Here is a 15,266-nt window from a genome sequence, read left to right on the forward strand (position 1 = left end):
ACTGTTGTCAATGTTGTTCATATTAGTTGTGATTTCTAAAAATTCTGTAAGACTTTTAGCAGTCTGGGAAGTACCAAAATCCTTTACTAAGGAGACAAAGAATGTTTTAAAAATATTAGGTTATTCCAATCTCCCTGGAAAACAAATAAATCTAAACATACCTCAGTTTTTATATTTGCTTTTTATTTCACATTTCATCTTGAAAAGACATTGAAGAATACTGCATATTAGTTGTGTAGGAAACAACAGAATATACATGTTATTCACTCTTTTAAATGTGTTGAAAGTGTTCACTGTTGGCTTTGGAGTTTAGTCAAATAGTTCTACTGGATGTAAAACTCAAGAGAACGTGAAGTATATTTTCATTCTGACACAAAAGGACTAATGAATTTACCCTCCTGCACACTCAAATAAAGTGTGTGTCTTTCAGATGGCTGTGGTGATCTCTGGGAAGAAACCAGGAAATAAGATCAACATTGTGACATGTTTCTTCCTTTAAAACTGTATATAGTGAAGATTGCTTATAGTACTTTTCATGATGTTTTAATTCAGATTTATTCCTGAAAATATTGTTTCATTTTGTTTTACTATTGATTCAGTCCTTTTAACGAAAGGGTAGAAATAACGTTCTCTCCACTAAATGCCTAATATTTTTACATTGCTTGAATAATTGCACTATAGCTTCTCATATTTCTTTCTCCAATTTCCTCCTACAGCTGACATAAATGTGGACATATCAAAACCTTTGAAAGCAAATCTCAGTTTTGTCAGACTTGATCAAATAAACCAGTTTTTGAAGAAAATCATAACCACAAATGATGATGAGCCCAGGAAGGAGTCTGCTCCGTCAGCTGGCGTTGTTCCAGATGAGGATGTCATTTTGATAACCAAACACCCCAGTACAAAGGATTTGCTACCTGCAGTGCACACCAATGCTGCACAAAAGGCTTCAGTACAAGAAAACTTGTGGCGAGCCCTTTCTTGCTTCCAGAAAATTTCCATTCAGACCGTTCAGATGGTTGTTTCGATGGAAACCATCCCACATCCCAGTAAACCTTGTATGTTAGTCTCTTTATCAAACCTTAGTGGGAGCCTGAATATTAAAAGTGGACATAAAACTGCAGGTAAGAGTTTTTGAAAGTTGGAAGTGCTACTGATTTGTTAAGTGGTGGTCTAGTAACCATTTTAAAGCGTGGGCCATTGAGGGGAACTCCTGTAGCTAACATCATAAATCCACAACAGAAAATAGCAAATCCCTGATAGACTCCATTACCTGAGTTTTCCTTTCAGTGAGGCAGCACCCAGGAGTGCTTAATTTTGTAGTTAATATCCCCCAGCTTGTAGTTACTAATTTATTGATGGAATTCTGGCTGGAATAGTGGTTACAAGAACCACTATTCTGGTATTCTGATAATTCAGCACATATTTCAAAGGGCAAAATTTTGACAGTTTTCGCTCTATAACTACATTTTCTTCTTAGGACCTTATATTTCTGTTTAGAAAAAATACAGAAATAATTGTTCAGAGCCCTGACATACACTACTATGTAAGTACTGGGTCATACCATTATTCTCCTCCAGGCTTATGAAGTTTTAAATTTTTACATGCTTCCTCTGCATAGCTGAGAGTCACACAGGGGAAATGGGTGCTCCAGCCTCATTACTGTAGAACTGCAAGGAAACTTTACACTTTGGGTACAATTAAAAGGATACCAGAGACTCATTTAAAATGAAGACATTTTGACTGTCTTTGTAAACTGTTTTATTAGTCTTTTAATAAAATTAATAAGATGGTACATTTACATGATGTGGAGATGAGCCAGATGTAGGTAGTTGGCAGAGTAGCTTGTGAGGTAAAACGGTCTGTAGCTGAGAGGAACAAGTTGTAGGCCAAGCGAGGTGGTGATTTATTTCTGTTTCATCAGAAATATTTCTCCTCAGGCCAGCAACTTTCAGTACTTCTTTATTGTTTTAAAAGTTAAAAATGAAAAATTTAAGGTTCATAGGACATGAAAGCCTGTGAAAGTGCTGGAGCCTGAAACTCCTGATTTATCCATAAATAAACAGCAGTACAGGCAGGAACAGTGCCTGCATTCCCACGCTTTTCCAATCGGATTGCAACCCTAGCATAGAAAGCACTGCAACTGAGTAAAAGGCCTTTCTAATGTCCTTTAAATAGTTCTAGTTTTCTTTCTGTGTAATAATCCTCTTTCCTTCCATCACTTCCCCTCTATCATTTATATATTATCCGTCCCATGGTACATTATGGTGTCCACAGCAAGCTTTGATAAATCAAAGCCGAGCCCGTTCCGTCACTGTACTTATAAAGCAATTTGGCAAACTCCGCAGCATGTATCGCTTACCCTGGAGTTTTTCATCCTTCCAGAAGGAGGACGTACCTTGCCTTGCACATTAAGCCTCAGAAACATTCTGCTACAAAGTTCTGTTTCTTAATTCTTCTGGCAGTCTGAGGAAACCAATCTCTTTTTTTAATGTCACAAGCTATACATGAATCTTCAGTATGTTTGTAGTCTGGCAAGCATTGTTAAGTAAAGCAATACTGATGCTGAATCTAATGAAAATGGAAATTATTCTGTATGAAGAACTTCCATAACCAGACAATAAATAGACATCAACAGACTCTTTTCACATTTTTTTCCAGTTAAAGTTGCCTTATCTTTGCTTTATAAAAAGAAAAATACATGTGCATGAGGTTTGCATGCTATTGGGACAGTGCAATAAATTGTTTTAAGTTTCAAGAAGTGCGAAAAGCACACTTCCACAAAACTGATTGAAACTGTCAAAAATTCTTTTAATAAATTGTTTGGATTTTTATTTAAAATTATTAATTTGAAATTAAAGTGCCGATAGAAACCAATAGTGGAAATTATAACTTCAGGAAAGAAGATAAATTACTCGGTATGGGGGGAAACGGTGTTATAAGCTTGTGTAAAAAATACTTCAGGAGAATACCACAGTTACTAACTAGATTTGGTTTATTATTGCAAAGAAATCATGCAAGCTAACTCAATTTAAAAAAAAAGTCTAGTAGCTGTGTCTTGGGAGCAAGGACTATTTAAATATGTCAGTTCTTCACTAGTTTTCTTTTTACAAAAGGTTTTATAGATATACCTTTTGAGCTGAACAGGCTTAATGTCAGATTATTTTTTTTACAGAATGAAACTAATACGCAAATACTTCACTGTGTCTTTGATTTTACAGTCAAATAACTATTGTGACCATCTGCAGCAGCTGCATTTTACGAATTATTTGCTGAACCAAACTAAGCACAATGACAAAAGTAGTCATCTCAGATGTACAGTTAAAACAGAGGAAGAAAAAGGAGCATTGCTTGCCTTTTGTACAGTATGGCCATCTGCTGTACAGATGTTATTATATAGAATGACTTCAGATACAATAATTGTAGAAAATTTTCATTAAAACCTCAACAATTTGCACTTGTTTACTTGAATCTGCATAACTCCCCAGTGAGACAACACAATACGCTTGGGGTTCCTTTGGTTCTCACTAGTTTTCTCTTTGATCCTTTTTGATGTGCTGACTTTAATAAACATAGTTAAAAACACTGTTCAAAAATATCATGGAAAAAACTACAAAGGAACAATTATAGCAGTAGAAACTACTCTAATCCCTTACTTACGCAAGCTATTTTTAGTGAAATATGTTTTTTTACACATTTTATGTGGCATTGTTTTATAAACAGTGTAAACGACCCCTTTTCCAGATGAGTTTTAATGTAGGAGATGAAGTTGGTTTGTAAGGAATCCTATTTGCTAGGAATTATTTAGCAAAAAAAAACTCGCAAGAATGTATTGTTGGTATTTTGCCTCCCTTATAGGGGGAAAACAAAAATGCGTGACCTTGTGTAATGCTTCGATTTTTTTAGCTGAAATTAAGAAAGAAGCTTGCCATATAACTTTTTTTTAATTATCAGTTTTCCCTCTAGACTTTCCTGGTTTAATCATGGAAGCTAAAGGCCTTCTGTTTCTTAATTTCTTAGGAAAGTAATAAGATGTAGCTTCTGAAAAACACAGGGGCTAATTAGTTGAATTATTTCACTTCTAACAAAACAAATTGTAAGTGTTGAACACTCACATTGCAGTTGGATCAAATTAAAACACCTCTATTTCTACATATCCTGCTGCACTGTTATACAACCCCAAACCTTTAGCGTGTCAAGGGACTTCATTTTTTGGACATTTTTCATGTTTTAATACAACAGTTACTTACAACAACATGGTTACTATTTCTGCCAGAATACTTATGTTCTCCTCTGTACTTATGGTGAAATCCCAAGTATTTTGGTTTTCATAAAGTAATACTGTTGTAGAATGTGATGCAGTGTATTGGCAAAAAACAAACCAAAACAAAATCCCTTTTTGAAAAAAAGATATTATTAATTTTACTTTAGAAGAGGCTACCAGTATAGTTTTTCTGATACCCTTAAGGGCAGGAGTTTAAGTTGTACTGATGTTAAATAAAATAATTATCTGTAGTCATTTTATATTTTGTGGCTTGGAGTTACACATTAAAACTTGTACCCGTTTCATACAAGCAAATAACAAACATTTGGCTCATTTTTGGCAGCTTATTTGTACTGTTGACAAAAACCCCAAGTTCAAGAATTATCGTTAGACCTGGTTCAGTGATTTTTGTCCTCTGAAGTATGTGGCATCTTGTACAAAGTGGCTAGAGCTCTCGAGTGCCATGTACCCAGTCAGATTTAAAATTGCTTGGTATCACACACTTGAGGTATGTAGCTCACTGCAGAACACTCACATGCCATTAAAGTTGAAAGAATTTTTAGCAATAAATACTAGGAAATAGAATGCAATTCTAAACATATGGCTTTCAGTTAATTTAGGTTTGGTGTTGAAATTAGCACTACCTACCTGCCAAAAGAGCAGATAAATGAGAGAAGTTGAGAACTGTACTCTCCCCAGAGTGAAAGACAGCAAGAAGCCTGTAGCCTCTCGGTGGAGCCTTATTTTGCTCTGGCTGGACATAGGAGGGAAGTCTTGCTGTTCAGTGTCTGAACTGAGAGAGTTACAGACATAAAATATTCCAAAGATCATAGACAGAATTCCCCAGCCCTTCGTCCCGTATACAGAGATGATTACTTTAGCATATAAATAAGGGGAAAAAATAAACACTAGTTGAGCATATGATAATTGCAAGTATTTTTACTAAACCTGAAAGAAATTACATACTTAAGATACTTTACAGAAATATTAAAAATTAAATGCAGCTATTAATTGGTGTGGAGCAAAGACCAAACTTCGTTTTGGAGTTAACAGACTCTCTTGAGAAAACTCTGCTAAGGCGTTGTCATAGCCTTTGGATGCTACAGATATGCGAGTTAGCCCATGGGGAAATAAAACATTAAATTAGATATGACTACCTAAAATAATATGCAGCAGTAACAAGCCATTTACAACACCCAGAAGACCTTTGTTACTTTTAGAAAGAAATATAAACTCTTTCCAACACTTGAACAATAGGAAATTAATTCTTTGTCAGTAAAAGCCAGAGGACAAACTAAATATTTAAATGGCCACTGAGGATTGAGGTGGAAGTGCAGCTTGTAGACAGCTATACAAATCACTAACAAACCTTAATAAATATTGGGTGTGGGCATCAGGGTCCTGTCAGATTTGACACCATGTCCCAAGTAGCTTAAACCCAACACTCAAGAAAAGGTGGAGACCTCATCAGGTCTCTAACATCTGGGATTTTATTTGTCATTTTGGCATACCCTGCAAGCGCAAAAGAAAGAGTAAAAGGGGATTATCCTGACAATGAAATGAGTTACTGAATCTTGTGATAATGAAAAGCAGAAGAATTCTAATTCCTTTCTATAGTCCCTGAGGTGGAGGTGCGTTTATAGTTCTGCAGGAGTATAATGTAGGAGGGAAGAACAGATGGCCTAAAATCCATGAAACAAGACACCACCTAATCCCAGGACTGAGTACCACTATTAATCCTGGTCAGATTCCCTACTAGTACTTTGTAACAGGGTTCAGAATTGCTACTGATGAACTAGCATGTTAACTCAGGGGAGGAAAAAAAAGTTAGTTGTAGGTTGTTGATTCAAGACAGTGTGCACTAATTTTGTAGAACTGTATTTACAGTTTAAATAACTTGACTTTAAAAAGTTGACTCCAAATGAAATTCAATTCTGAACAAATACGGTTGTTTTTGTAATCTCTTCAGCTTTTATTGTGAAAGGAATTGCATATTATTTTGAGACTGGAATTTCTTTTGTTATGTGGATCCCAGTGCTGTATGTGGCAGTAGTAGGTGATACAGCATTTTTGTGGTAGTTAATTCTGTAGAATATTTACATTCATGAGGAAATACAGATAACAGTGAAAGCTGAATGTTTTCTTTGCACATTTTATGCTTTCTGTGCAATTCCTCCAGTTAAATCTACATTTTGCAGCGTGAGGTACAGAACACAGAGATTAGGCATTATTGGCCGGTCTTACGGACTACTTCCTTAAGTTGTTTAAATTGTTGACGTACTGGCGACACGTTTCTTCATTTTCTATGACAAGAATTTTTTTTTATGGAATGAGATCACCAGCTTGCTGCCCAAACAAAAGGTGCATTTCCATAGGAAGTTTAGGTTACTGTGGCTGCACGTTTCCACACTCTGCCTTGTGCTAGCTCTGTTACTCAGGCAGCTGTTCATTGAGTTGAGTCAGGGCACTGCTCTGTCTGAAAGATAACCCAACAGGAAAGAAAAGTTCCCAGCAAAATCATCTCCTTCAGCTGGCTCACTGGACAGGTACACTTTAATGACCATGCTGGCACAAAAGAGAATTCAGAGAAGTATATAAAGGAGGGAGGGGGAGGAAGGATCGAAGGGAGGAGAAGATTGGAAGATAGGAGCCTGGACCCACACTGGCCTTAATCCTGGGGAAACACATCCTGAGAGTGCAGGGAAACCTGTTCAGTTTGTGTGGCCTGGGTATATCTGTCAAGTCTTGGACTCCCACAGGCATGATTCAGGGGGTTATAGAGGCTCAAACAGATCAGGTGCTGCCAGGCACTATCTACAGGATGGTTATTTGTAAAGAAAAGTTACCCTCTAGTTCATGGACTAGTTAGTTTATTAAAGCAGTTGAAATCCAGTGAATCAAGTGTAGAGCAGAGGAGCAAGACACCAAAGCTGTAATTCTAATTCAACCTTGTGGCAGTTATATAGGGCTACATTTTGCGTGGTATCCACTATTTTGTAATGCTTCATTTACTGTGCAACCATTCAATGTCTGATTTTTTTTGTAGTGCTAAGTATCTACAACTTTGTACATCAGTGACAGTTGTAGGTACCAGCTATCTCCTGAAAATAAACCAAAGTTTTCAACCAACCACCTAAAATTAAGATGTGAAAATACATAATTTTTTTTTTTAATTGAAGAACCTCTCCATGCCCATCTGTAAAGCTGGAACAAATGTTTAGTCACTTTTCTGAAAACTGCTGATATCTAAAAATAAAATGTTTATGATACAAGAACCAAGTATTACTCATGTCAGTACAGCACTCAGTTTTGAAAGCTGGACTCATGGGTGCAAAATTAACACTATTTTTGTTGGTTTCCATTATGCATGTTTCTCTACTTAATTAGAATAAGATAGAGCTTTACAAATGTGTTCCAAATTATTCTGTACCAAAGACAGCCTTGACCAAAAATGAAAATCCCTTTAGATCTTTACTTTAATATGCCCTCTCTGATCAGGCATCGCAAAATCCAAAATTACCAAATCAACAAGCGAATTGACATTTTTCAGCTATTTAGTATGCAGTAGTGTAATGAACATTATGTACCTGCCCAGTTATTCTTTGAGGGAGATGAGCTCATTTCAAATAGATAACCATCTTTGACTTCTCTTCTGATTCATCACTGACCTGAACTCCGTTTGAACCTTGTTAGACACAAAACAAGCAGGATTCCTGGCCTGAGCTATAAAATATAATTAAGCCCTTTTGAAATGATGTGTAAAAGAACATAGCTTTACCCCCACTATAACTACTACCACCACCACAACCAATAAAGTTAAATCAAGCACTGCCTGTAATGGATTAAAATAATAAATGTTCCTGGATTTTAGTGTTTGAAGTGTTTGAAGAAAACAGGCTCCCAGCAGCCAGAACTGCTGAATGCATGGGGACATTTATTAGTGACGAATTCAAGGGTTTGGCCTGTTTAAGATCATTACTTTCTGTTTACCGTGTGTTACACATCTCATGTTTTTACAGAGCCCACATGTGTCCCCATGTAATACTGAAAAACTCTCTTTCACTAAAGAATAGTTAATTGGTAATGTGTAAATATTGTTCTCGTGGGGAGAATGAACTATCATAAGATTCAGCTCGACACTGATGAGAAATCCAGTGCGGTCAGTGGATTGTTAACTAAATCTCTCCTGGAAAATTGTCCTTTACTACATCTCAAAATTTGTTTGCTACTGCTGTTTCCAGACTTGAATAAATTGGCTGACTCTTACATTAACTGCAGTATTTCCCCTGTAATTATTTTCATAGCTTTGTTACTCTTTCTTCTTCGACGCTGCTTTGCAGAAGATACCTGTCAACAGAGCAGTATAACTGTAGTATAGCTACTCATTACATGATGTATCTGAAGTTTTCTCAAGAGGAAAAAAACCATGTAGATAATTCTATCAATATATTAGATATAATAACATATTTACGTATTCAAAGCTGTCTTAGTATCTTTGGCAACTTTAAACTAGCTACTGAAGTTGCAAATACAAAGAGTGAATGCTCAGAAGCAAATATCACAGATTATCACTTAAGTGAGGCGTGACATTAAAGCAGAAGGTAGTAAGGAAAACCACTTGCTAATTAACCTTCAACAGCCAGATTGTATCGCTGCCGCCCAGGCACGGAGGGCCCGTGGGGGAGCCTGGACTTCTTCCTTCAGAGTGCACCGTGATCCTTTGGGTGGGAATGCAGTCTGCCAGCTGCGGCCGTTGGTGCAGACCACATATATCACTCACATGCATCTTGCCCAGTCCAAAGCAGTGTGGCAGTGTCTGTGCTCTGGGACACAGTCTTGCTTCTGAGCTGCCCCAAACTCAGAAAAGCAATTTTGTTCCTAGCGCTACGGTTTGTAGCAAAGCTACTAGCTTGCAAGAGGCTTTTCAAAAGACAGCTCGAATATAGTCCAGTGCCATGTGCTATGTTTATTATAATACATGTGTTTCCATTTTCTTAAAACTCTTTTCCCATATAGAAGTTTGCCAATTAAAATCGTGCACTATGTTGTATTAGGTGACAGTGCAGTGAACCAAACAGGATTTGCAGCTATCTAAGGAAGAGTAAATGCACAGAGCATAATAGAAGGAAAAAAACTCCTGCTACATTTCTACTTGTTTCATTTGGCATTGATTCAAATATCAGTATTTTAAAATATTTTTGAAAACAGAAGGTCCATAGTTAATGTCAAAACATTGTCTCTCCCTTTGTCTGTGAACCAGGAAAAATAACAGAACTCTTTTTTAACACCTGTTTTGCCTAAACACTAAGAGATTGTAAGGCAAGGGTTGTTTTAATGTATTTGCTGCATCTATTAAAATGGTCTAGCTCTTTTTTTTTCTATACACACAAATAGATTTATGCACACAGGGCAGTTTAACAAACATGAAGCCTCCTGTTATTGGTAAACACTAATATAACTATATTATAGTTATATATAAACTCTAATATAACTATATTTATAACTGTATTAGGGTACTCAGATTCTGAGATGTCTTTGTAAATGTTAGCATAAATCAAGTCTCTACTGACTAAAAAAAGAAAGGTGTTAGAATATCAAAGCAAATGTTGTCTTTTAGTAAATTTTCTTCACTATTCTTTCGTAATGATCTGCATCTTTAACTTCTGAGGAAGTTAATTTCTTGACATCACCAAGCAAGTGCTAGCTTTTTTTCAAACCTTCCTACATTATTTCCAACTGTGTAAAAATATCTGGATATTCCTTTTGAGCATATGTCATCATAAAGGTAATCCTTCCAATGGCATGCAGAAGCCTGGTGTAAGCTGTATTTTGCTCAGTTAGTGTGGCAGCATATTGCAGTGCTATTGTGGATTTGGATGGAATCTGACAATGGAGGGCTGGCAGCATTTTTTAAACACTGTCCAAAGCAAGTGCTTTATATTTATTAGTCTCTTGGAGGAGTATTTTAGAAGTCATGAAACTATTTGTTCTCAGAAGTAAATTATTGCACATACTGAAAAGTGTGTTGGTGTTCATAAGTAATAATCCAAACAGAACAAGTTAACTTCTGCATGTCACAACAATCGTTTATGAAGATATATTACTTCTGTGTAGTGCCATCTCAAGTTCACTTCAAATGGAGACTTTGATTTAATCTGTTTCAACTGAAGTTAGAATTCTACAATAGAAGTCTGTGAGAGATACCGGAAAGGACTGACTGAAAACAGTGTCAGGGAGGGGAAAAAAACAGATGATAATTATTTTGCATCTTTACCTTTCTGAGATGATTGCTTTAGTCACAGGAAAGCAACTTCAGTAACTGAGCATATACTTTGAATGTTAGTATGGCATTTAGCAATCTTAAAATAAGCTCCCTTCTAGTGCATACTGGTATTTCTTCACACCCTTCCCTTAGGATGTAAGATTATTTCTTTTCTAATGTCAGCCTTTTAGGATTTCTGTAGTAATGGTACCTCATTGAAGCTTCTCTCCGGCCCAGAGATCTCTCTGTTTACTATTGGTTTTTAGGGATTGTGCATACTTGTTGATCTTCATTTGTTTTCTTTAAGCTTCCTCAAGTCATCACTTTGTGCAAGTTTGTCTGAATGCTCTCTGCATTTTTTTTTTTTATTAAGAGCACAGTGGTTTTTATACTAAGAGTTGCTTCATCCCCAAAAGGGCATGTAGATATAACTGCTAGGAAGGATGAGGGTGTGATTCTTGCCTATATAAGAGCAATCTGGGTTGCAGCAAGAAAAAGAAAAATCTCTCATTGGGTCTCTGAGCTTTTCCTGGTATTTGTAGGATACAATCCATGGATGTGTCTTGTAATATTTCATTTATTTAAAATTTACCAACACTTCCTTATTCTTAATCGTGTCTTCATTTCTCATCGTTTACATAACATTTGAGAAAGGCACTGCTGATTTTCAACCAGCAGTATTATGTGCCGAATGCTTAGTTCTGTTTCTAAGCTGTTGGATATTGTGTTTTCTTTGTACTTTGTGGAGCTGAGATGACAGCAGAAAAAGACTGCAAAGTATAATCCTTCCAAGTGTAATCCCAGTGAAAGAAAACATAAATAAAACCAGTCATCCTCTGGCATTCCTTTTTCCCTTTTGTTATTTCTGCAACTTGGCACATATTCCAATAAAACTATAGAACATTTCTGTATATTGCAGAATTGTGCAATAGTTACTGAGAACTTCTCCTCTTTAAAATCAAAATTCCATGTACAGTATAAAAAAATTTTGAATTTCCAAATATTGTAGTGCCTCTTAAAATAACTAAACTGAGCATAGCAGGGTGAGGGTGAGCCCTTCCTGTAAAAACACCTCTTTTTCTTGGTTTAAAACTGTATGTGAAACTGTTTCATGCCACAGTTTACAGAATCAAGTCTGAACCATTACCAAAAGGAGAGGCGTCAGGGTGCGTTGATGTTAGTTTTTATGATTATCACTGAAGTTCAGTGTCAAAAAACCACTGAACAGTTTCTGTCATATGAGATGAGACCCAGGGGTTCAGAAGCCAGCCTAAATGACCCAGAGCTGAAACCCCTTTCCCAATTGGTGACAATGGTCCTGTTGATTGGCACGGGACAAAGGTTTGCTCACCCCCTTGATCATTCTTAATAAAATCCAGACTGCTCAAGGGAGAGATTCTTCTTGTGTGTGGTTTCTACTCAGGTTGGATACACTTCAATGCCATTATCACTATGGGGACTGTTGGACCACCTTCCTAGTGGATGCTGGATTTAAAAAAAAAAAAAAAAAAAAAAGAAGATCCAATATATTTTCTTCCATTGTATAAAATATTTCTCGGTATTATGAAATTATAACTCCCAGGATGCAGACAGACTTTCTGGATTCTAGAAGAGATTCATAGAAGTTTTACTGCATGTATTCAAAACAGCGAGTAGTGTTTTTGTGGGATTTTTCTGCCAGCAAAGGTATGAAAATATAAAATGGAACTGTACCTTGAAACATCTGTATGTAAGCCTTAGGTGTTTTTCAATCTTTTGCCTTCTGTAAATATCCAGTTTCATTAGAAAAATAAGCTGTGGGCATTATAAAGTATGGTGACATTCAATATTCTGAGTGTTAAGTCCAAGTACGAGCACTAGAAGAGAAAAAAGTAAACCCAACCTCAGATGTAGTACTTTTCATGTAAATATACAAAAGAAATACAGAGATATTAAGTATGGTTTGTTCTATTAAACAGTGATTTGCAATAAGTTAAATTCACAAGAGATGTGACGTTTCTGGATGGTGTTTCGTTCCTAAAAATATTTGCATCTTTAATGAGAGTACATAAGTTCTGTCATAAATCTAACCTCCCATTATCATTTTTATCTTTTATAAAGCTATGTAAAGTAGCAAATGGTTATGATGTGAAAAGTTTAGATTAAACTGTTTTTTTGGTAAACACACATTATATATTTTGAGTTACAGTAATTGTTTTGAATTATTTGAATTCAAACATTACCCTTATTCTCCTGCTAAGCACTCTAAAGGCTGGCAATTTTTTATAATAACTAACCTGAACAAAAGCAGAGAGAATCGTTCAAAATAGCTATTTCCTATCAGTTTAAAATACAATCAAGAGAAGCAGCTGTTCTTGTTCTTAATATACTCTTTTGAAAAAAATTTCATAGTTTAATGAAAAATGTCTCTTCTCATAAAGCTTAAAATAATCACACATGTAAAAAGTCATAATGTTTTGGCAAATAGTTCTTTGTAAGGAATGTGCATGAAACATACCTGCTCCATAACTGCAACACTGTATAAAGCATGCTCAATAGTGTCAGAAGAGCAAGCTAAAAAAAAAAAAAAAAAATCACAAGTCTTGTTACCCAACTGCGATGCTCTTGCTTGGAGAGGAGAGTGACTGTCCACACAAGTGTTTCCATGAAAGTCAGTGGGACTACTTGTGTGAGTAATTGCTTGTGGGCAGAGATTCCCAGGCTCGTGGTAAAGTGAATTCAGGAGGTAAGCACATAAATGTTGGGAGAATAACTACCAGTGGGATTAATTGTCTCCCTCTCTTTTTAGGAATCCATGGATCATCTTTTGTCCTTGACATAAAAGATTTCCTACTTAAAACAAGCCTCAAAGAAAGAGCCAGATCTCTGATGGGCCCTTTTTGCTGCTCTGTTAATGTGGAAGCCAAGTGGTGTAAGCACAGTGGTGATCCTGGCCCAGAGCAATCTATTCCAAAAATATACATCGATTTGAGAGGAGGACTGCTGCAGGTCTGTATGAGATGCTTATGGTTCTGCTATTGAGCTGGACTGGCTTTGGATGATTGAGATTTCATAAATAAATTGCATGAAAGCCTGTAAAGCTTTGCAGCCTACAATAGTTCATTGGGTTGGGGTTTTTTGCTTATTTGTTTTGGTTAGGTTTTATATTACCTTTTAAAATAAGTATCTATTCTTTCATGTAAACTGTTGATTGAAAAATTGTGTACAGTGTTTTGGTTTTTTTTAAATACCGCTTAAGCCATGTATTGTAGCTGTATGTGTGTGTTCCCTTAAAACCACTGGATCAAATTACTAACACTTAATATCTAGGACCCTGTTCTGATGTGTGTGTGTTTGTCTGTCCATGAGCTATGTGTCTGTAACGCCTAGGGGTAGCTTTAAGAAATACATATCCTTTCTTTTTAAACTTACACCAATTTCTCAGGGGAGTAATTATAAACTGTTGTTTGTAGCAATTAATACTCAGTTTTCCATGCTATCCTCTCCTTTTTGGAAGTGCCCACAACTTGAAACCAGTCCAAGAAGCATGGGAGTTCTTGAAATGAAAAATAGATTCTGGGGGGCTTAAACAAGTGGGCTTTAAGATATGTCTTGTTTTAATTATTTTTATTGTAGTATCTATACACACCAAATGTTTTAAAATAAATATATAAATCAAGCATATAAAACACAAAAAGGCAATTTTGACATTTAGTCATGTCATTAGGTCTTTTCCCAGAATCGGCATTAGAAGTTCTTAAAACCACAGCACTGGGAATAGGGCTAATTGAATAATACGAATTTTAAAAAATTGTATCATAATGAATAAATAAAGTCAGTTTGTTTCTCTGCTTCTTTTTTATTTGTTATTCACAGGTACTTGGCTGACTACCTCTACATGTTGTTAATTAAAAAAAGGGGGGGGGGCAAAATTTTGGGGTTTTGACGAAGACTAGAAAAGTATCTATAAATCTGAGAAAGCCATTTATTGTTAGAGTATACTCTGGGATAATCAGCTTTTGCAGAAAACAATTAAGTATTTGGTCTGGCAGAATAGATTTGAGAATGCTGATAAAAGCATTAGCAATTCTGTTTCAAATTAATTTATTTACAGCTAATGACTTTACCAGCTCTAAACATGACCTCATCTTCTACCACTGTTAATTTGTTTTGCAGCAGAGCCTAGAGAGCTTATGTGAAATTAGTGCCTCATCTGTGAATATTGTAGGAGTTCCGTGCTCCAGAGTTCCAGCTGCTTAGGTGGTGCTGGACCAAGTGTGGGACCCTGAGCCCAGAGGTACTCTAGAAGCTGCAGTAGAGATGCACTAAATTAGGGAGTTGACCTCGGTAACCCAGGAGTATTTAGCTCAGGACTGGCTGTAGCTGTGTTTCAAGAGGGTCTGTCTTTATTCCATGGGCTTACCTGTAGATGCAGGGGAAGGAAAAGCTTCCTTCTTGACAGATGTGCTACACTCTGTTTAGGCATCTTCTGATTTTTTTCATATTTGAAAATTGATATTCCCCAGTGAAAAAAATTGCACTACTCTTTATGTGCACACCTGACCTACCCTTACCATGGACTTTTAAGTTACTGTCTGGTGATTTTGATTTCATCCCAAACTGGTTCTAAGTCTTATTTCTTTATTAATTGCTAGTTACTTCCTTGTCTTCCCTGTTGCTTCTGGGCCCACTTCTGCACATGAAGACTAAAGGACTTGTCACTGTTAACATGATTCTCTCACACAAGATTTTTGAGGAGTT

At 36.2% G+C, this 15,266-nt stretch overlaps 1 protein-coding gene across 6 annotated transcripts in view; it reads left to right on the forward strand.

The window, feature by feature from the left end:
* The window catches only part of VPS13B (vacuolar protein sorting 13 homolog B), a 486,767-nt gene that overhangs the window by 389,694 nt on the left and 81,807 nt on the right, over nt 1-15,266 (forward strand). For all 6 annotated transcript variants that reach the window (XM_052788600.1, XM_052788599.1, XM_052788598.1 and 3 more), the window contains exons 36-37: nt 717-1,124; nt 13,315-13,514. In XM_052788600.1, coding sequence (XP_052644560.1) covers nt 717-1,124; nt 13,315-13,514 — 608 coding nt within the window. The remainder of the gene's footprint in view (nt 1-716; nt 1,125-13,314; nt 13,515-15,266) is intronic.

This window comes from Harpia harpyja, chromosome 5 (genome assembly GCF_026419915.1).
Source record: "Harpia harpyja isolate bHarHar1 chromosome 5, bHarHar1 primary haplotype, whole genome shotgun sequence".
Classification (NCBI taxonomy): Eukaryota; Metazoa; Chordata; class Aves; order Accipitriformes; family Accipitridae; genus Harpia; species Harpia harpyja.